The sequence below is a fragment of the Salvelinus fontinalis genome, chromosome 12 (assembly GCF_029448725.1).
Source record: "Salvelinus fontinalis isolate EN_2023a chromosome 12, ASM2944872v1, whole genome shotgun sequence".
Taxonomy (NCBI): Eukaryota; Metazoa; Chordata; class Actinopteri; order Salmoniformes; family Salmonidae; genus Salvelinus; species Salvelinus fontinalis.
This window is the reverse complement of record NC_074676.1, coordinates 24,335,096-24,357,976: the sequence shown is the minus strand read 5'-3', so window position 1 is coordinate 24,357,976 and position 22,881 is coordinate 24,335,096. Positions and strand designations below refer to the sequence as shown.

Sequence of the window (22,881 nt, the reverse complement as noted above, 5' to 3'; positions counted from 1 at the left end):
AAAGCACCGCCACAACATGATGCTGCCACCCCTGTGCTTCACGGCTGGGATGGTGTTCTTTGGCTTGCAAGCTTCCCCTTTTTCCTCCAAACATAACGATGGCCATTATTGCCAAACAGTTCTATTTTTTTCATCAGACCAGAGGACATTTCTCCAAAAAGTACAATCTTTGTCCCCATGTGCAGTTGCAAACTGTAGTCTGGCTTTCTTATGGCGGTTTTGGAGCAGTGGCTTCTTCCTTGCTCGATATAAGACTCGTTTTACTGTGGCTATAGATACTTTGTACATGTTTCCTCCAGCGTCTTCACTAGGTCCTTTGCTGTTGTTCTGGGATTTGCACTTTTCGCACCAAAGTACGTTCATCTCCAGGAGACATAACGCGTCTCCTTCCTGAGCGGTATGAAGGCTGCGTGGTCCCATGGTGTTTATACTTGCATACTATTGTTTGTACAGGTGAACGTGGTACCTTCAGGTGTTTGGAAATTGCTCCCAAGGATGAACCAGACTTGTGGAGGTCTACAAGAGGTCTTGGCTGATTTATTTTGATTTTCCCATGATGTCAAGCAAAGAGGCACTGAGTTTGAAGGTATTCCTTGAAATACATCCACGGGTACACCTCCAATTGACTCAAATTATTGTCAATTAGCCTATCAGAAGCTTCTAAAGCCATGACATCATTTTCTGGAATTTTCCAAGCTGTTTAAAAGCACAGTCAACTTAGTGTATGTTAACTTCTGACCCACTGGAATTGTGATACAGTGAATTATAAGTAAACAATTGTTGGAAAAAATACTTGTGCACAAAGTATATGTCCTAATCGACTTGCCAAACCTATAGTTTGTTAACAAGAAATTTGTGGAGTGGTTGAATAACAAGTTTTAATGATTCCAACCTAAGTATATTGAAACTTCCGACTTCAACTGTATTTCTTTAGTTTTACTATTGTCAAGAGCGCCAAGAGTGTGCAAAACTGTCATCAAGGCAAAGGGCGGCCACTTTGAAGAATTTCAAATATAAAATATATTTTGATTTGTTTAACACTTTTTTGGTTACTACATGACTCCATGTGTGTTATTTCATAGTTTTGATGTCTTCACTATTATTCTACAATGTAGAAAATAGTATAAAAATAAAGAAAACCCTTGAATGAGTAGGTGTGTCCAAACTTTTGACTGGTACTGTATATATATATTTGCATGTACTGTTTTGTATTAATAGGTATAATTGCACTGCTGGACCAAGAAACACAAGAATTTTGCTGCTCTTGCGATAACATCTGAAAATATATGTACACGACCAAATATACTTGATTTGGTTTTGATTTGAATTGAAAGCAGACCCATACAAGCCAGGTGATATTATGATATTAACTGTAGTGAAAACATCAGTCTAACTCCCTTAGAGAAGGGAGTCTTTGTCTCAGCTCTGCTTCGTCTCAGTCTGTCAGATATGATATTATGGGCCCGTTAAGAGGACAGAGGATGTGTTTGTTTTGGTCCAGGTAAAGAGTGCACTCTGCCCATCTGAAAACAGACAGAAATGACCACAAGCTATGAAATTAATATACGTCCAGCCAGTTATGTCTAACAAACACAAACACAGGGAAGTGCACTCAGCCTAAAGTAGCTCCTATGTAGCCAGTAGCCTTATGGCTAAAGCCTTTGTTAGTACTGAGACATGTGCGAATGGAATGTTTTTCCGAACCAATGTTCCATGATAAGGAGAGGAATCATGTGAACTGTGTTGCACTGTCTGTACACCAATGTGAATGAATGTTCTTTTGTCCATGTGTGTAGATCTCAGCTGAGCCCCTGGGGTGGTTTGACTGTATGGAGGCTGATTGGCTGTCCGTCCTGGGAGGCTCGTTGTGAGGTGAAAGGTCATCATTCCAAGGCCAGAGTTGTCTGCAGCCCCGGAGAAGCTTCACTTTCACAATAGAGCACAGGTCTCCCATTTAGGGAGCCCAGACCTACAGGAAGAGAGGGAGAGAAAATAAACACGGGAGAAAAAGACGCTCTTCATGAATTCCCCCAAATCCTGAAAAACAAACAGTGTGAGTTGGCTGGCAGTCGTGAGGAGAGGAGCCATGTGGACAATAAGCATGGTCCAGCTCTGTTTCCCGGCCTTCACTCTTCTACTGGCCTACGCCTTTGTCCAAGCAGCTGCCACCGAGGACGATGTCACTCCACGACTCAGCTTCACTTACAGTAAGTGTCATCCATTGCTTTCCTTCCTGACTGTTAGAATAGCTGTAGTTCTTTATGGGACCTTACAGTGGATTCGGAAAGAATTCAGACCCCTTGACTTTTTCCATATTTTGTTACGTTACAGCCTTATTCTAAAATGTATTATATATATTTTTAAATCCTCATCAATATACACACAATACCCCATAATGACAAAGCAAAAACCTTTTTGTAGAAATTTTTACAAATGTATAAAAAATGATAATAGAAATACTTTATTTACACAAGTATTCAGACCCTTTGCTATGAGACTTGAAATTGAGCTCAGGTGCATCCGGTTTCCAATTATCTTCCTTGTGATGTTTCAAAAACTTGATTGGACTCCACCTGTGGTAAATTCAATTGATTGGACATGATTTGGAAAGGCACACACATGTCTATATAAGGTCCCATAGTTGACAGTGCATGTCAGAGCAAAAACCAAGCCTCTATGAGCGAATAGTCCGTAGAGTTCCAAGACAGGATTGTGTCGAGGCTCCACCCAGACTCTTCCTAGAGCTGGCCGCACGGCCAAACTGAGCAATCGGGGGAGAAGGGCCTTGGTAAGGGAGGTGACCAAGAACCCGATGGTCACTCATACAGAGCTCCAGAGTTCCTCTGTGGAGATGTGAGAAAAGTACAGAAGGACAAGCATCTCTGCAGCACTCCACCAATCAGGCCTTTATGGTTAAGTGGCTAGACGGAAGCCACTCCTCAGTAAAAGGCACATGACAGCCCACTTGGAGTTTGCCAAAACGCACCTAAAGGACTCAAACCATGAGAAACAAGATTCTCTGGCCCTACGGTGGGAGAATCATGCTGTGGGGATGTTTTTCAGCGGCAGGGACTGGGAGAGTAGTCAGGATCGAGGGAAAGATGAAAGGAGAAAAGTACAGAGAGACCCTTGATGAAAACCTGCTCCAGACCTCAGACTGGGGTGAAGGTTCGCCTTCCAACAGGACAAAGACCCTAAGCACACAGGCAAGACAACGCAGGAGTGGCTTCGGGACAAGTCTCTGAATGTCTTTGAGTAGCCCAGCCAGAGCCCGTACTTGAATCCAATAAAACATCTCTGAAGAGATCTAAAAATATCTGTGCAGCGACTCTGTACTGCTGACATAGTTTGAGATGAATGGGAGAAACTCCCCAAATACAGGTGTGGAAAGCTTGTAGTGTCATAACCTAGAACACTCAAGGCTATAATTGCTGCCTAAAGTGCTACAACAAAGTATTGAGTAAAGGGTCTGAATACTTATGTAAATGTAATATTTAAGTTTTGCAAACATTTCACATTTCTAATAAAATGTTTTTGCTTTATCAATATGGGTTATTGTGTGTAGATTGATGAGGGGAAAAAAACTATTTAATCAATTTTAGATTAAGGCTGTAATGTAACAAAATGTGAAAAAGCCAAGGGTTCTGAATACTTTCCGAATGCACTGTAACTCTCCTCCCTCCTGTATTCCTTTTTCTCCAGGACCAGGTGTAGGTCATAGTGTGAGAAACACAATAATTCCTTGAGTGTTAGAGAAACAAAGTGAGCGAGAGTGTGCTCTTGGTGTGCTCTCCCCACTGACCTGGGTGTGTAGATCATCCATTTACTGAAAAATGTGTAAGGCAAAAAAATGTGTAAGGCCTCAGCCTGCTTCACTCCCAGAGTTGTTGTTTGTCTATAAATAAGAGCAGGGAGTAGTGTGGTGTTGTGGTTGTGGTGGAGGTGGCTGGGATGGCCCATGGTGTTGAGAAGAGAGGAGAGCTCTGGAGCACTGGGGCTCAGGCAGGGCTTTGAGGAATATACGACATGGACAGTAACGCTTGGCAAGGTGTTGATGAACTGATGGATGGTAGCAGGGCTGTTCCTCTCTAACCGGCTCTGTGGAGGAGCTCAGTGTGTTCTCAGTGGGACACATCGTGGTGGAGCACAACATTTACATTACTGCCATGCTCACGGAAAGTCGCTGGTATTTCAGGACAGTGCCTCACACACTTTGAATGTTATCCTGCTGAAAAGGAGAGAAAGCATGTTCTGCAAGGTCTTAGGGATATATTGTTACTCAGGACAAGATGCTGTATTATGTAACCTATTGTGAGAATGATGCTCTTGTCAGTGATTTTACATTTTGCTTGTGTTTCCATTGATTAACTTCCACTGTCATTGTGCAACATTTCAATACATTTCACTGACAGTTCCTCGCAAAATTTAAAGGAACATTCATGATGGCTCAGCAGTACGAAAAGTTTCCAATCCATGCATTTGACTCAGTGTGTTCCTCAGTGTGTTCCTCAGTGTGTCTAGACCTTAATGGCAGGAAAGCCAGCTAAATTCCAGGGCATGAATGGCAGTTCCATCTGGGTGGGTCTATCAAGCCATAGCAGGTCAAAGGTAGTTACAACATGAACCAGGTCATTGTACTCAGTCTTACTCAGGACAGTATCACACACAGAGTTTCCATCAACAGGGAGGTATTGCTCTTCTGGAGTCCTCCTCTTAAGTCTGTGCTAATTGTTTGTTTGCAAGATGAACACCGTATTTAAAAACTCTTCAAAACACATCTTTATTCAGTGCAGTGCGTTAAACTAATAAGCGTAGGGATTATGCTCTCTCATCTGATTTCAATATGGCTCCAGATTTGAGGTTTTGGAAGAAGGAAGCAAATGATATGTAATGGCAATACAACCCATTTGTCAACATACTAATGCTCTGCCAGGTTTGATGAGCGTGTGCACATAATGCTAAAGCTATGGATGGCTCCCATGCCCTTTGGTGTGAACCATTAATAAAGTGATTTACCACCCAATTCGTCACGGTTCACATGGTCTCAGGTCTTACAGACCATTTGGGGGGCAGAGGGTCCAGCACTATTGAGGGCAGCACTAGAAATCATAGCTATACTTTTCATTAATCTGTAACACTTTTGTTTTCATAGGAGGACAAAAGCTTTATGGATATTTGGATGGGATAGTAGTGATGCAAGACAGCAAATGCAGGAATAGGGTTAGTTTACTGTTGATCCCAATGATCCCAATCAGCCTATAGTCTTTATGCACATACTGGCATAGAAACGGTGTGCTCAGATTTTGTTGTCATAATATCTTCGCCTACAATAGTGTAAGCCACTGTGTTCTCCTCTGAGGCCAGGGGAAGATTAAAATGGGTCACGGAGCCCTCAGCTTGGAGCCCTGCCTACCTGCCTGTCCCAGCATGCATCCTGGCTTTCTCTTGGTGGACCTCTATAGTCCCAGGTCATGTCTCTCACCTGCCAGCCTTCACAAAGCCCCCAGCACGGCCCTGACGGAGCATTTCATAACAGCATACACCATCAATCACAACTGAAGAGGCCCTTTCAGTCCCTTCACATTTCACACTTCTCTTCGGGCTGGAAAAATATTTGCTTTTAGGGTGAATCACTAATCTTGAATGAACACTACAAAACATGTAAGACCTAAATGTCACTTTCCTAGTCAGTCATGTCAAGAAGCCTACATTAGGTCAAGATTCTGGATATATGCCAAGTTTCTATCTTCTCACTTGTGTGTCTGTACTCTGTAGGTTGTGTTTTTTGGTTTAGGAAACCATTGTTACAGAAGCATCCATTGGGAATAATCCATAAACCCATTCAGTCATTATGTAAAGCTGTAAGCTAATTAGTATCACATTACTGGACATCATACTGCAGTCTTGCCACTGTTCTACTGTTGAGTCGTTTTTCTCAATGGGGTCAACGTAAGGAAACAGCCTACTTTAATAACAATATGAGTGACTTCCAGCTCTTAAAACGTTGAGAGGTTCAGTAGTAAAAGGACCTGACTGTCTGCTCATGATACAGTTACAGTCATATAAACGTTTACCAGCTGCAGCACTGCATCTGACAGGGAAATGGTGTGGTCCCACTGACATTTAAACAACCTACACAGATCTGTTTCTTTGGAATAGGCAAATGTTTGTGTCCAGTAGTGATATATCTTCCATTGGTTAAGCATACACCTTCATGAAGAGAAAACAAAGTGGCCATGTTGATAGGGATGCTGATTGCCAGTGGCCTGACGATGGAAGCTGCCTTTGCCTGCTAACATCAGTGCCGGTGTGATTACATTTTCTAGGCTCCCGGCAAAAGGGCTGAGTCACTCTTTGTTTACTGTATCAAAGCAACATTTCATGCCATGACCTTTGGGGACCTAGGCCTTACAGAACCAGGCTGACTCCTCACTTCTCCTCTCCATCTACCCCTCAGTCCTGTCAGTTTGTATGTGAGCCTTCATGACTTCATGTGAGCATTCATGACTTCATGACTGCATGCCTTATGATTCTGGTGCGCTCAGACCAGCCATGCCCTCCCCAGTCCCTCATCAGGCCCAGCAGCAGCAACATTTTCCTGGACAGCCTTTCTCTCCTCTCCCCTCCCCCGCCATCCCTCCGATCTGCCCTCCGCCTCAATGAAGAGGCTAATCTTCCATGAATATTGAATGGGGATTTGTGTGTGTTATGGTGTGAACATAGATCTGGTTCTCATTATGCGCCTATCAGGATGGATCATGGGTTCAGGGAGGCGATCCTACATCTGCTTTGCTCTCTTCTTTTGTTCCTGGCTTTAATGCAGACCATGCCGAAGAGCTTAGAGAGCTAGAATGCTATTTAAAGGGACACCTATAAGCGGTTTATGTTGGCTCTATGTGCCTGTCGATCTATTCAGCCCTCTGTTTGGTAAACCCAATGCGGCCAGTCATGGTATAGGTCAGCATATAGCTGCCATGCCTACAGCACTAATAATTAAGAAGATCATTAATTTGAAAGCACATAATGTATATCAGAATGTGCTTTGTTCTTGTCCTGTAGGACTGTGATTAGGCCTGTTGAGCCACTCATGTTGAAGTGATTGAAAATGACTACCAAGAATGTATGTACAGTATAGTTGCACAATGTAGCTACTACACCGTAATCTTCTTTAAGTATGCATGAAATGGTCTCCATGCCTGTGGACTGTGTTGTTATGGGAGGGGTTTGGCCGTAGGTGCTTAGACACGCTCCACTAGACCACAGCCCCATGGCAGAGACGGGGACGGGGGGGACGGGGGAATGTTTGGTATACTCAGTGTATATCATCCATGAAAAGAGTGACCATGTGTGAAAACATGCTGTTTTACCTGTTCATGCTAAAATCTGCTAGATATTGCAGCACACTGGTATCTGTTTGTTCAAATCAAAAAAAAATCTATTGGTCACGTACACATATTTTGCAGATGTAAATGCAGGTGCAGTGAAATGCTTATGTTTCTAGCTCCAACAGTGCAGTAATACCTAACAATACAAAAAAATATACACAAAACCCCAAATAAAAATTAAAAAATTAAGAAATATCAGAACGAGTCCGAAATTAGTATATATATTATATATATATTAGACTGGCCGCACTGGGTTTAACAAACAGAGGGCTGAATATATATATATATAAAGTATGGACAGCATATGAGTAGAAAAGGTGTGTACAGCAGTAGTTATATAGGATGAACCATGACTAGAATACAGTATATACAGTCCCTTCGGAAAGTATCATGCCCCTTTACTTTTTCCACATTTTGTTTTGTTACAGCCTGAATTTAACATTGAGTCAATAAGAATTCAACCCCTTTGTTATAGCGGACCGAAAAACAGCATTTACCTGTGACTGTATTCATGATACAGCAATGCCTCTTGTGCCTTATTGCTTAATTAACATGATTGTTGAATAACTACCTCATCTCTGTACCCCACACATGAAGTCATCTGTAAGGTCCCTCAATCGAGTAGGGAAATTTAAGCACAGATACAGCCACAAAGACCAGGGAGGTTTTTCAATGCCTCACAGAGGGGAACCTATTGGTAGATGGGTAAAAAAAAAAAAAGCAGTACTGAATATTCTTTTGAGCATGGTGAAGTTATTAATTAGGCTTTGTATGGTGTATCATTACACCCAACTACTGCAAAGATACAGGCATCCTTCCTAACTCAGTTGCCGGAGAGGAAGGAAACTTCTCAGGGATTTCATCATGAGGCCAATGGTGATTTTAAAACAGTTACAGATTTTAATGGCTGTGATAAGAGACAACTAAGGATGGATCAAGAACATTGTAGTTACTCCACAATAATAACCTAAATGTAAAGGCTCTCTTTCGGTGAGTGAGTTGACCAAGGCGCAGCGGGTTGTGAATACATAATGAACTTTATTAAACAAGACGAAACTAAACACACGAAGAACACTTGAATAATTTTACAAAACAACAAAACGAACTAGACAGACCTAAACTATGAACTTACATGAAACGAGGAACACATAAACAGGAACGACCGAACGAACGAGACGAGACAGTACCGTGTGGTGTAACATACACAGACACAGTGACAATCACCCACAAACAAACAGTGAGAACACCCTACCTTAATATGACTCTCAATTAGAGGAAAACGCAAAACACCTGCCTCTAATCAAGAGCCATACCAGGCAACCCAAAACCAACATAGAAACGGAAAACATAGACTGCCCACCCAAAACTCACGCCCTGACCATCACACACATAAAAAACACCAGAAAACAGGTCAGGAACGTGACAGAACCCCCCCCCCCCCCCCCTCAAGGTGCGAACGCCGGGCGCACCAGCACAAAGTCCAGGGGAGGGTCTGGGTGGGCATCTGACCACGGTGGTGGCTCAGGCTCCGGACGCTGTCCCCACACCACCATAGTCACTCCCCGCTTCTGTATCCCCCTCCCAATGACCACCCTCCAACTAAAACCACCTAAATGAAGGGGCAGCACCGGGATAAGGGGCAGCACCGGGATAAGGGGCAGCACCGGGATGAGGGGCAGCACCGGGATGAGGGACTCTGGCAGGTCCGGGCTGAGGGACTCTGGCAGGTCCGGGCTGAGGGACTCTGGCAGGTCCGGGCTGAGGGACTCTGGCAGGTCCGGGCTGAGGGACTCTGGCAGGTCCGGGCTGAGGGACTCTGGCAGGTCCGGGCTGAGGGACTCTGGCAGGTCCGGGCTGAGGGACTCTGGCAGGTCCGGGCTGAGTGGCAGCTCCGGACTGAGTGGCAGCTCATGACTGAGTGGCAGCTCATGACTGAGTAGCAGCTCATGACTGAGTGGCAGCTCATGACTGAGTGGCAGCTCGTGACTGTAGGGCAGCTCGTGACTGTAGGGCAGCTCGTGACTGTAAGGCAGCTCGTGACTGTAAGGCAGCTCGTGACTGTAAGGCAGCTCGTGACTGTAGGGCAGCTCATGACTGTAGGGCAGCTCATGACTGTAAGGCAGCTCATGACTGTAGGGCAGCTCATGACTGAAGGGCAGCTCATGGCCGGAGGGCAGCTCATGGCCGGAGGGCAGCTCATGGCCGGAGGGCAGCTCATGACCGGAGGGCAGCTCTGGCAGCTCCTGACTGGCTGGCGTCTCTGGCAGCTCCTGACTGGCTGGCGTCTCTGGCGGCTCCTGACTGGCTGGCGTCTCTGGCGGCTCCTGACTGGCTGGCGTCTCTGGCGGCTCCTGACTGGCTGGCGTCTCTGGCGGCTCCTGACTGGCTGGCGTCTCTGGCGGCTCCTGACTGGCTGGCGGCTCTGGCGGCTCCTGACTCCTGGCTCAGACGGCGCTGGGCAGACAGATGGCTCAGACGGCGCTGGGCAGACAGATGGCTCAGACGGCGCTGGGCAGACAGATGGCTCAGACGGCGCTGGGCAGACAGATGGCTCAGACGGCGCGGGGCAGACAGATGGCTCAGACGGCGCGGGGCAGACAGATGGCTCAGACGGCGCGGGGCAGACAGATGGCTCAGACGGCGCGGGGCAGACAGATGGCTCAGACGGCGCTGGGCAGACAGATGGCTCAGACGGCGCTGGGCAGACAGATGGCTCAGACGGCACTGGGCAGACAGATGGCTCAGACGGCGCTGGGCAGACAGATGGCTCAGACGGAGCTGGGCAGACAGATGGCTCAGACGGAGCTGGGCAGACAGATGGCTCAGACGGAGCTGGGCAGACAGGCAGTGCAGAAGGCGTTGGGCAGACGGCCGACTCTGCCCTGCTGAGGCGCACAGTAGGCCTGGTGCGTGGTGCCGGAACTGGAGGTACCGGGATGACGGCACGCACTTCAAGGCTAGTGCGGGGAGCAGGGACAGGGCACACTGACCTCTCGAAGCGCACTATAGGCCTGGTGCGTGGTACCGGAACTGGAGGTACCGGGCTGAGGGCACGCACCTCAGGGCGAGTGCGGGGAGAAGGATGAATATGTATGAACTTTCCAATTTGTAAGTCGCTCTGGATAAGAGCGTCTGCTAAATGACTTAAATGTAAATGTAAAATGTAAGGAACAGTGCGTACAGGGCTCTGGAGACGCACAGATGGCTTAGTGCGTGGTGCCGGAACTGGAGGCACTGGGCTGGAGACACGCACCATAGGGAGAGTGCGTGGAGGAGGAACAGGGCTCTTAAAACGCACTGGAAGCCTGGTGCGTGGTGTAGGCACTGGTGGTACTGGGCTGGGGCGAGGAGGTAGCGCCGGAAATACCGGACCGTGTAGGCGTACTGGCTCCCTTGAGCACTGAGCCTGCCCAACCTTACCTGGTTGCATGCTCCCCGTAGCCCGTCCAGTGCGGGGAGGTGGAATAACCCGCACTGGGCTGTGTTGGCAAACCGGGGACACCATGCGTAAGGCTGGTGCCATGTAAGCTCATGACATTTGGCTCAATGCCCAATCTAGCCCTACCAGTGCGGGGAGGTGGAATAACCCGCACTGGGCTATGCACCCGTACAGGAAACACCGTGCGCTCTACTGCGTAACATGGTGTCTGCCCGTACTCCCGCTCTCCACGGTTAGCCTGGGAAGTGGGCGCAGGTCTCCTACCTGCCCTCGGCCCACTACCTCTTAGCCCCCCCCCCCCAATTAATTTTTGGGTGGTACTCACGGGCTTTTCGGGCTTCTGTGCTAGACGAGTCCCCTCATAACTCCGGTTCCCTTCTCCGGTTGCCTCTGCTCTCCTCAGTGCCTGCAGCTGTTCCCATGGGAGGCGATCCCTTCCAGCCAGAATCTCCTCCCATGTGTAGCAACCTTTCCCATCCAAAACATCCTCCCAAGTCCATTCCTCCTTCTTGCGCTGCTGCTGTCGTTGCTGTCCGTTAACCCGCTGCTTGATCTGGGTTTGGTGGGTGATTCTGTAAAGGCTCTCTTTCGGTGAGTGAGTTGACCAAGGCGCAGCGGGTTGTGAATACATAATGAACTTTATTAAACAAGACGAAACTAAACACACGAAGAACACTTGAATAATTTTACAAAACAACAAAACGAACTAGACAGACCTAAACTATGAACTTACATGAAACGAGGAACACATAAACAGGAACGACCGAACGAACGAGACAGTACCGTGTGGTGTAACACAGACACAGTGACAATCACCCACAAACAAATAGTGAGAACACCCTACCTTAATATGACTCTCAATTAGAGGAAAACGCAAAACACCTGCCTCTAATCAAGAGCCATACCAGGCAACCCAAAACCAACATAGAAACGGAAAACATAGACTGCCCACCCAAAACTCACGCCCTGACCATCACACACATAAAAAACACCAGAAAACAGGTCAGGAACGTGACACTAAATGACATAGTGAAAAGAAGGAAGCCTGTACAGAATACAAATATTCCAAAACATGCAACCTGTTTGCAACAAGGCACTTAAGTAATAATGCAAAAAATGTGGCAAAGAAATTAACTATTTGTCCTGAATAAACATAAGCTTTATGTTTGTGGAAAATCCAACACAACACATGACTGAGTACCACTCATAAAAAGAAACAGAATAAAACTATAAGCATAGGCAAAATCATAGAAAAAAATACTTGTACAGTCTGCTTTCCAACAGACACTGGGAGGCGAATTCACCTTTCAGCAGGACAATAACCTAAAACACAAGGCCAAATCTACACTGGAGTTGCTTACCAACATTGAATGTTCCTGAGCGGCCCAGTTACAGTTTTGACTTAAATCGGCTTGGAAATCTATAGCAAGACTTGAAAATGGCTGTCGAGCAATGATCAACAATGAACTTGACAGAGTTTGAATAATTTTTGAAAAAATAATGTGCAAATATTGTACAATCCAGGAGTGCAAGGCTCTTAGAGACTTAAACAAAAAACCTCACAGCTGTAATCGCCGCAGAAGGTGCTTCTACAAAGTATTGACTCAGTGGTGTGAATACTTATGTCAATGAGATATTTCTGTATTTAATTTTCAATACATTTGTGAAAGTTTCTAAAAACATGTTTTCACTTTGCCATTATGGGGTATTGTGTGTAGATAGGTGAGGGGAAAAAATCTATTTATGACATTTTTTGTTCAGGTTGTACACAACAATTGGTGGAATAAGTAAAGGGGTATAAACACTTTCTGAAGGCACTTCGCATGGGTAAAACAGTATGTAAACATTATTAAAGTGACCAGTGTTCAATGACTATGTACAGTTGAAATCAGAAGTTTACATACACCTTAGCCAAATACATTTAAACTCAGTTTTACACAATTCCTGACAGTTAATCCATTAAAAATTCCCTGTCTTAGATCAGTTAGGATCACCACTTTATTTTAAGAATGTGAAATGTCAGAATAATAGGAGAGAGAAGGATTTATTTCAGCTTTTACTTCTTCCATCACATTCCCAGTGGGTCAGACGTTTACGTACACTCAATTAATATTTAGCAGCACTGCCTTTAAATTATTTAACTTGGGTCAAACGTTTCGGGTAGCCTTCCACCAGCTTCCCACAATAAGTTGGGTGAATTTTGTCCCATTTCTCCTGACAGAGCTGGTGTAATTGAGTCAGGTTTGTAGGCCTCCTTGCTCGCACACACTTTTTCAGTTCTGCTCACAAATTTTCAATAGGATTGAGGTCAGGGCTTTGTGATGGCCACTCCAATACCTTGACTTTGTTGTCCTTAAGCCATTTTGCCACAACTTTGGAAGTATGCTTGGGGCCATTGTCCATTTGGAAGACCCATTTGCGATCAAACTTTAACTTCCTGACTGATGTCTTGAGATGTTGCTTCAATAGATGCACATAATTTCTCCCTCATGATGCCATCTATTTTGTGAAGTTCACCAGTCCCTCCTGCAGCAAAGCACCACCACAACATGATGCTGCCACCCCTGTGCTTCACGGTTAGGATGGTGTTCTTCGGCTTGCAACCCTCACCCTTTTCCTTCCAAACATAAAGATGGTCATTATGGCCAAACAGTTATATTTTTGTTTCATCAGACCAGAGGACATTTCTCCAAAAAGTACGACCTTTGTCCCCATATGTAGCAAACTGTAGTCTGGCTTTTTTATGGCGGTTTTGGAGCAGTGGCTTCTTCCTTGCTGAGCGGCCTTTCAGGTTAAGTCGATATAGGACTCGTTTTACTGTGGCTATAGATACTTTTGTACATGTTTCCTCCAGCGTCTTCACTAGGTCCTTTGCTGTTGTTCTGGGATTGATTTGCACTTTTCGCACCAAAGTATGTTCATCTCTAGGAGACAGAACGCATCTCCTTCCTGAGCGGTATGATGGCTGCGTGGTCCCATGGTGTTTATACTTGCGTACTATTGTTTGTACAGATGAACGTGGTACCTTCAGGCATTTAGAAATTGCTCCCAAGGATGAACCAGACCAGTCTTGGCTGATTTCTTTTGATTTTTCCATGATATCTAGCGAAGAGGCACTGAGCTTGAAGGTAGGCCTTGAAATACAACCACAGGTACACCTCCAATTGACTCAAATTATGTCAATTAGCCTATCAGAAGCTTCTAAAGCCATGACATAATTTTCTGGAATTTTCCAAGCTGTTTAAAGGCACAGTCAACTTAGTGTATGTGAACTTCTGACCCACCGGAATTGTGATACAGTGAATTATAAGTGAAATAATCTGTTTGTAAACAATTGTTGGAAAAATTACTTGTGTCAAACACAAAGTAAATGTCCTAACCGACTTGCCAAAACTATAGTTTGTTAACAAGAAATTGGTGGAGTGGTTGAAAAACGAGTTTTATTGACTCCAACCTAAGTGTATGTAAACTTACGACTTCAACTGTATATAGGGCAGCAGTCTCTAAGTTGCAGGGTAGAGTACCGTGTGGTAACAGTGACTTAAGGTTCAGGGCAGGATACTGGGCGGTGGCCGGCTGGTGGAGACTATTTAACAGTCTGATGGCTGGAGATTGAAGCTGTTTGTCAGTCTCTCGGTCTGTCTCCACCTTCTAGATGGTAGCGGGGTGAACAGGTTGTGGCTCGGGTGACTGAGGTTCATTATAAAGAGGAGAACATTGATGTTGATGTTGCTAGTGTTTATGAGACCCAGACACTTTCTCCAGGGAGCTAGCTGCTCATAAATCACCCTGGACAGGTCTTGTTTTGAAAACACCCTCATCGCTGCTCCTCCTCCACCCTCATCTCCTAACCTGTGTTGTGGGGAGGGACTCCTCAACACACTGTATAGTCTAGTCTGGTGCTGCACTCAGCATGTAGCCTAGTTCTGCCGCCAGCCTGTTCAGCCCCCTGCTGGCCTCTCACACCAAGGACTCTGACTACATGGTGCTGATGCTCAGCCTCTCCCCATAGTGCAGCAGGGGTCATGAGGAGGTCCTGAGCCTGAGCGCCTGAGGCCACGGCTGGTTTACATTGTGGAGTGGAGCACCATATTGAGGGGTCAGCAGCAACACTCAGCAGCATACAGCAGCATGATCTCTCTGACCAGCAGAACAGGTCCTAGATCATAGGAGGGCAACATTATTTTCCAGCGGGAATTAGTTTATTTTTAGCCGAGCCACACCGCTGTTTGCAAATTGCAGGCTGTATCAATTCTGAAAACACTGAGCAGTTTAATTTGATTCTTTCTCCCAATAAATGTTACTATGGTTCCCATGAAACCTGTTACGCCCCTCTTTGCCGAACAAAGTTATTCATTAGGCAAAATTAATTGTTCTGTAGATGCCTATTGAGTTCTATGATTCTGCATTTTCACACCATTAATATGCACATCTTCATTTAATTGTTGTGGTAACCAACATCCTCTTCACATAGATTGTGTATAAACTTGCCAGAATTCTCAGCATCACCATGATGTTTTATTCATGCTACCATTTGTGAGCTCTAGCCTATCTCCTTCTAACCATAGCGAGCCAAGACCCAAGCCCTTCCCTAAACAAACAGCTGACTCACGGAGTGCCTAATGAATCTCCTGGTGGATCTGATGTCTGCCCCTTTCTCTGCCTCTGCTCTACCACGTCCATGCACCATTCTACTAATCATAGTTCATGTTGCTTTTTCACCTCTGCAGCATAGTACTCATGCAAGCTGCCAGGTCCCAGAGCATTGGGTTGACTCAGTTCCCACTCTAGGTCAACTGATGTCGTGTGCCTCCACAATGAACAAGGTCTGTGGTGGGTTTTTTCTTCCTGCTGTTTGTCCACAGAGAATATGATTAGATGGGATGATAGGGGAAGTTGTGAACTGACGTTGTTCCTAGCTCAGTCTGTCCCCATTGGGAAAGTGGTTTCTAGAAAGCGGGAAGAGCTGCTCAGTTCTAACTGTGTTAGGGGTTCCTGGTACTGTTTCCCAAGAGTTGGGGTGTGACCACTTCCTCTGTGAGTAGAACAACATGTTGGGTTATTGAATGTTCTGTATCTGTTCTTCTACATTGGGTAAGATCCAACTGAAAAAGAACATGACTAAAAGTAACCGCCTGGTTTTAGTGTGCACAAAGTCAAAACAGAGGATCCTGTAAGAACAAGTATGGTGATGACACAGATTTGTGTGTGTGTGCGTGTGTGTCTGCGTGCTGATAGACACATGAGATAGGTGTGGATATGTGAGATGAAAAGACAGTGAGTGTTTCTGCTACAGGTGGAGCAGAAAGACTCGGAGACATATGAAACACCATTGAGCCCCTTCTGATACTCTGTCCTCTTTGGTCTGGCTGTGGTGAAACAATCTCACTGCCATCCACCCCCTTGTTTCTACCTAACCTCTCTTTTAAACCCCACCATTTCACCTTCCAAAGTTTATAGTCTAATCCTTGATAAACCCCACTCACTCAGCATACTCCCACTACAGACTCCAACTCTTAACACAACGCAAATGTTCGTGTTTTTAAGTTCTGGTATCTGTGTTTGTTTATTACGCTACCTATTTGATTGGACTTTCTGGACAGATATCTTTCATGTATGTGTTCAATAATGACAGGGTTTCCTCCTATGGTTTTCACAGCACAGCTATCCTTTTTAGGCTAAATCCCAGTTACCTATGAATATATAGGCCTGATCATCTGCTTACAATTAATTGTTACTGAGATATGGCCAAAGTGGCCTGCGTATGTACATCTTTGGGTCATCTTAATGAAAACCCCATAAGCTCTTGAATCTTGTGGAGGCCCTGTTAGTTTATGTAGTTCCACAGACATGTTTTGTATGGCGTGTGGTGCTGCTGAGACCCTGCTCTAGTGTGTTTTGGTTGTGGAGGTGTGCTCTGTCTTATTGTGAGTAATAGGTCCAGCTCCATCAGTCTGTAATTGTGGCTGTGGGGCTGTGCTCAGCTCTCTGCTGCTGATAGGCTTGTTCTGCCCTGCTTACAGAAGGCACAGCCCTTTTGTCCATAGTGGCCTCCTACTGCCAATGCCATAGAAGTATCTTCATGTGTCCCTCCACAGGAGAATCTAGGCCATGTTTATAGACAGACTGCTAGAAATGGGACATCAGACATCCCGTTCAAGATGCACCAACAGGGCATGCTGCTTGATCTCAATGAAGAGGGATGAGATTGTTTCCAGGTCATCTGCTGTTATGACAGGCACCAAATTAATGACTGTTTGAACAGACAACGTATTTTATTGCAGCTATAGAGAGCTGTCACTTATTTTAGCCTAATCTATTTGCTCAAATAATGCAGGTCTGAATTGGGAGGAAGGGGGAGGATTTGAGTAATGGAAAGAGTGCTCATCATGTTTTTCTCCTGCCTCTTTTTCTCCACTCAAGGCCTCTGTTAGGATGCTGGTTTTGTTGTTAGATTTCTAAAACATACATTAACAGAATCTGGCACTATTCAAAAGCGGTTCAGTCTGCTGTGTATTGTCCCATTGCCATCCAGCGACGTGTACTAGAGATACACATGGCTCTGCCAGTGGCCATCACTGTTTCCACCTAGTTCTGCATCATTGAAGTAAACAATAACAACATTTGTCTCTAATGGGGAATGCATACTTCAAACCCCTCAACCCACAGCTGTGAAAGCCAACACCCCTTCATAGAAGAGGCCATTTAGTGAATCAGGCTGCTACCGTAGATGGATGCCCTACAAAATGAAGCACTTGGATCTCCCTGACTGAATGACAGATTACTCCACATTTCAAATCAAATCAAATCAAACTTTGTTTGCCACATGCGCCGAATACAACAAGTGTACAGTCGTGGCCAAAAGTTTGAGAATGACAAATATTAATTTTCACAAAGTCTGCTGCCTCAGTTTGTATGATGGCAATTTGCATATACTCCAGAATGTTATGAAGAGTGATCAGATGAATTGCAATTCATTGCAAAATCCCTCTTGCCATGCAAATGAACTGAATCCCCAAAAAACATTTACACTGCATTTCAGCCCTGCCACAAAAGGACCAGCTGACATCATGTCAGTGATTCTCTCGTTAACACAGGTGTGAGTGTTGACAAGGACAAGGCTGGAGATCACTCTGTCATGCTGATTGAGTTCGAATAATAGACTGGAAGCTTCAAAAGGAGGGTGGTGCTTGGAATCATTGTTCTTCCCCTGTCAACCATGGTTACCTGCAAGGAAACATGTGCCATCATCATTGCTTTGCACAAAAAGGGCTTCACAGGCAAGGATGTTGCTGCCAGTAAGATTGCACCTAAATCAACAAATTATCGGATCATCAAGAACTTCAAGGAGAGCAGTTCAATTGTTGTGAAGAAGGCTTCAGGGCGCCCAAGAAAGTCCAGCAAGCGCCAGGACCGTCTCCTAAAGTTGATTCCTCTGTGGGATTGGGGCACCACCAGTACAGAAATTGCTCAGGAATGGCAGCAGGCAGGTGTGAGTGCATCTGCCCTCACAGTGAGGCAAAAGACTTTTGGAGGATGGCCTGGTGTCATAAAGGGCAGCAAAGAAGCCACTTCTCTCCAGGAAAACATCAGGGACAGACTGATATTCTGCAAACGGTACAGGGATTGGACTGCTGAGGACTGAGGTAAAGTCATTTTCTCTGATGAATCCCCTTTCCGATTGTTTGGGGCATCCGGAAAAAAGCTTGTCCGGAAAAGACAAGGTGAGCGCTACCATCAGTCATCAAATTTATTTATATAGCCCTTCGTACATCCGCTGATATCTCAAAGTTCTGTACAGAAACCCAGCCTAAAACCCCAAACAGCAAGCAATGCAGATGTAGAAGAACGGTGGCTAGGAAAAACTCCCTAGAAAGGCCAAAACCTAGGAAGAAACCTAGAGAGGAACCAGGCTATGAGGGGTGGCCAGTCCTCTTGTGGCTGTGCCGGGTGGAGATTATAACAGAACATGGCCAAGATGTTTAAATGTTCATAAATGACCAGCATGGTCAAATAATAATAATCACAGTAGTTATCGAGGGTGCAGCAAGTCAGCACCTCAGGAGTAAATGTCAGTTGGCTTTTTTAGCACGTCCAGTGAACAGGTCAGGTCAGTGAGCAACCCAGACAGGAAGATCACGTCAGTGACTCAACCCACTCAAGTGACGCACCCCTCCTAGGGACGGCATGAAAGAGCACCAGTAAGCCAGTGACTCAGCCCCTGTAATAGGGTTAGAGGCAGAGAATCCCAGTGGAGAGAGGGGGACCGGCCAGGCAGAGACATCAAGGGCGGTTCGTTGCTCCAGAGCCTTTCCGTTCACCTTCACACTCCTGGGCCAGACTACACTCAATCATAGGACCTACTGAAGAGATGAGTCTTCAGTAAAGACTTAAAGGTTGAGACCGAGTCTGTGTCTCTCACATGGGTAGGCAGACCATTCCATAAAAATGGAGATCTATAGGAGAAAGCCTGCCTCCAGCTGTTTACTTAGAAATTCTAGGGACAATTAGGAGGCCTGCGTCTTGTGACCATAGCGTATGTGTAGGTATGTACGGCAGGACCAACTCGGAAAGATAGGTAGGAGCAAGCCCATGTAACGCTTTGTAGGTTAACAGTAAAACCTTGAAATCAGCCCTTGCCTTAACAGAAAGCCAGTGTAGGGAAGCTAGCACTGGAGTAATATGATACATTTTTTGGGGTTCTAGTCAGGATTCTAGCAGCCGTATTTAGCACTAACTGAAGTTTATTTAGTGCCTTATCCGGGTAGCCGGAAAGTAGAGCATAGCAGTAGTCTAACCTAGAAGTAACAAAAGCATGGATAAATTTTTCTGCCACATTTTTGGACAGAAGATTTCTGACTTTTGCAATGTTACGTAGATGTAAAAAAGCTGTCCTTGAAACAGTCTTGATATGTTCGTCAAAAGAGAGATCAGGGTCCAGAGTAACGCCGAGGTCCTTCACAGTTATATTTGAAACGACTTTACAACCATCAAGATTAATTGTCAGATTCAACAGAAGATCTCTTTGTTTCTTGGGACCTAGAACAAGCATCTCTGTTTTGTCCGAGTTTAAAAGTAGAAAGTTTTCAGCCATCCACTTCATTATGTCTGAAACACAGGCTTCTAGCGAGGTCAATTTTGGGGCTTCACCATGTTTCATTGAAATGTACAGCTGTGTGTCATCCGCATAGCAGTGAAAGTTAACATTATGTTTTCGAATGAGATCCCCAAGAGGTAAAATATATAGTGAAAACAATAGTGGTCCTAAAACGGAACCTTGAGGAACACCGAAATGTACTATTGATTTGTCAGAGGACAAACCATTCACAGAGTGTAACGTTCGTCTAATGCCTCCTCCTCGGACGAGGAGGAGGAGTAAGGGTCGGACCAAAATGCAGCGTAGGTTGAAGACATGATGATTTATTATAACAAGACGAAACACGATGAACACTTGAATAAACTCAAAACAACAAAACGACGTAGACAGACCTGAACATGTGAACTTACATAAACACGAAGAACGCACGAACAGGAACAGACTACATACACGAACGAAAACGAAACAGTCCCGTGTGGTGCGACATACACAGACACGGAAGACAACGAAACAGTCCCATGTGGTGCGACAGACACAGACACAGGAACAATCACCCACAAACAAACAGTGAGAACAGCCTACCTTAATATGGTTCTCAATCAGAGGAAACGTCAAACACCTGCCTCTAATTGAGAACCATATCAGGCAACACATTCAACCCAACATAGAAACACATAACATAGACTACCCACCCAGCTCACGCCCTGACCAACTAAACAAAGTAAAACAAAGGCATTATGGGTCAGGAACGTGACAGTACCCCCCCCCCCCCCCCCAAGATGCGGACTCCGGCCGCAAAACTGAACCTCGAGGGGAGGGTCTGGGTGGGCATCTGTCCACAGTGGCGGCTCTGGCGCAGGACGAGGACACCCCTCCACCACTGTCTCTGTCCCCCTCCTTAGCGTCCTCCGAGTGGCGATCCTCGCCCTCGACCCTGGTCTAGGAACCTTAACACCGGTCCCCCCTAGATAACTCTGGACATAGAGGTAGCTCAGGACAGAGAGGGAGCTCAGGACAGAGAGGTAGCTCAGGACAGAGAGGTAGCTCAGGACAGAGAGGTAGCTTAGGACAGAGAGGTAGCTTAGGACAGAGGGGCAACTCTGGACTACTGGTAGCTCCGGGCTGAGGGGCAGCTCCGGGCTGAGGGGCAGCTCCGGGCTGAAGGCCAGCTCATGACTGGAGGGCAGCTCATGACTGGAGGGCAGCTCATGACTGGAGGGCAGCTCATGACTGGAGGGCAGCTCATGACTGGAGGGCAGCTCATGACTGAAGGGCAGCTCATGACTGGAGGGCAGCTCATGACTGGAGGGCAGCTCATGACTGGAGGGCAGCTCATGACTGGAGGGCAGCTCATGACTGGAGGGCAGCTCATGACTGGAGGGCAGCTCATGACTGGAAGGCAGCTCATGACTGGAGGGCAGCTCATGACTGGAGGGCAGGTCTGGCGGCTCCTGACTGGCTGGCGGCTCTGGCGGATCCTGGCTGGCAGGCTCTGGCGGATCCTGGCTGGCAGGCTCTGGCGGATCCTGGCTTGCTGGCTCTGGCGGATCCTGGCTGGCTGGCTCTGGTGGATCCTGGCTTGCTGGCTCTGGCGGATCCTGGCTGGCTGGCTCTGGCGGATCCTGGCTGGCTGGTTCTGGCTGCTCATGGCTGGCTGGCGGCTCTTGCTGCTCATGGCTGGCTGGCGGCTCTGGCTGCTCATGGCTGGCTGGCGGCTCTGGCTGCTCCTGTCTGGCGGAAGGCTCTGGCTGCTCCTGTCTGGCGGAAGGCTCTGGCTGCTCCTGTCTGGCGGAAGGCTCTGGCTGCTCCTGTCTGGCGGAAGGCTCTGGCTGCTCCTGTCTGGCGGAAGGCTCTGGCTGCTCCTGTCTGGCGGAAGGCTCTGGCGGCTCCTGTCTGGCGGAAGGCTCTGGCGGCTCCTGTCTGGCGGACGGCTCTAGCGGCTCCTGTCTGGCGGACGGCCCTAGCGGCTCCTGTCTGGCAGACGGCTCTGAAGGCTCATGACAGACGGGTGGCTTTGAAGGCTCAGTACAGACGGGCGGCTTTGCAGGCTCAGTACAGACGGGCAGTTCATGCGGCGCTTGGCAGACGGACAGTTCAGACGGCGTTGGGCAGACGGGCAGTTCAGGCGCCGTTGGGCAGACGGGCAGTTCAGGCACCGTTGGGCAGACGGGCAGTTCAGGCGCCGTTGGGCAGACGGGCAGTTCAGGCGCCGCTGGGCAGACGGGCAGTTCAGGCACCGCTGGGCAGATGGCAGACTCTGGCCGGCTGAGGCGCACAGTAGGCCTGGTGCGTGGTGCCGGAACTGGAGGTACCGGGCTAAGGACACGCACCTTCAGGCTAGTGCGGGGAGCAGCAACAGGACGCACATGACTCTGGAGGCGCACAGGAGGGTTAGTGCGTGGTGTAGGCACTGGTGGTAATGGGCAGGAGACACGCACCATAGGGCTAGTGCGTGGAGGAGGAACAGGGCTCTGGAGACGCACAGGAGGCTTGGTGCGTGGTGCCAGCACTGGTGGTACTGGGCTGGGGACACGCATCTCAGGGCTAGTGCGGGGAGCAGTAACAGGACGCACAGGACTCTGGAGACGCACAGGAGGCTTGGTGCGTGGTGTAGGCACTGTCTTAACCAGACGGCTAGCACGCACCTCAGGACGAGTATGGAGAGCTGTTCCCGGTGACATCAACTCACCAACACGTTCAGTCGGACGGATGTCGTGCCTCATGCACGAAAAAACCAGTACATCCCTCATAACTCTCTCCTCCAATTTCCCCATTAACTCCTTCACTGTCTCTGCGTCACTCACCTCCAATTCCGCCCTCACCGGCTCCTTACGGTAAGCAGGAGGAGTTGGCTCAAGTCTCCTGACTGACCCAACTACACTCCCCGAGAGTCCCCCCCCCCCAAGAAATGTTTGGGTTTGACTCGCAGGCTTCCAACCTCGTTTCCGTGCTGCCTCCTC

At 47.0% G+C, this 22,881-nt stretch overlaps 1 protein-coding gene across 2 annotated transcripts in view; it reads left to right on the top strand.

Moving 5' to 3' along the window:
- Positions 1-22,881, top strand: part of LOC129867018 (semaphorin-4B-like) — a 111,477-nt gene that overhangs the window by 40,560 nt on the left and 48,036 nt on the right. For both annotated transcript variants that reach the window (XM_055940119.1, XM_055940118.1), the window contains exon 2: positions 1,797-2,207. In XM_055940119.1, the coding sequence (XP_055796094.1) occupies positions 2,087-2,207 (121 nt within the window). In that variant the 5' untranslated portion in view covers positions 1,797-2,086. The remainder of the gene's footprint in view (positions 1-1,796; positions 2,208-22,881) is intronic.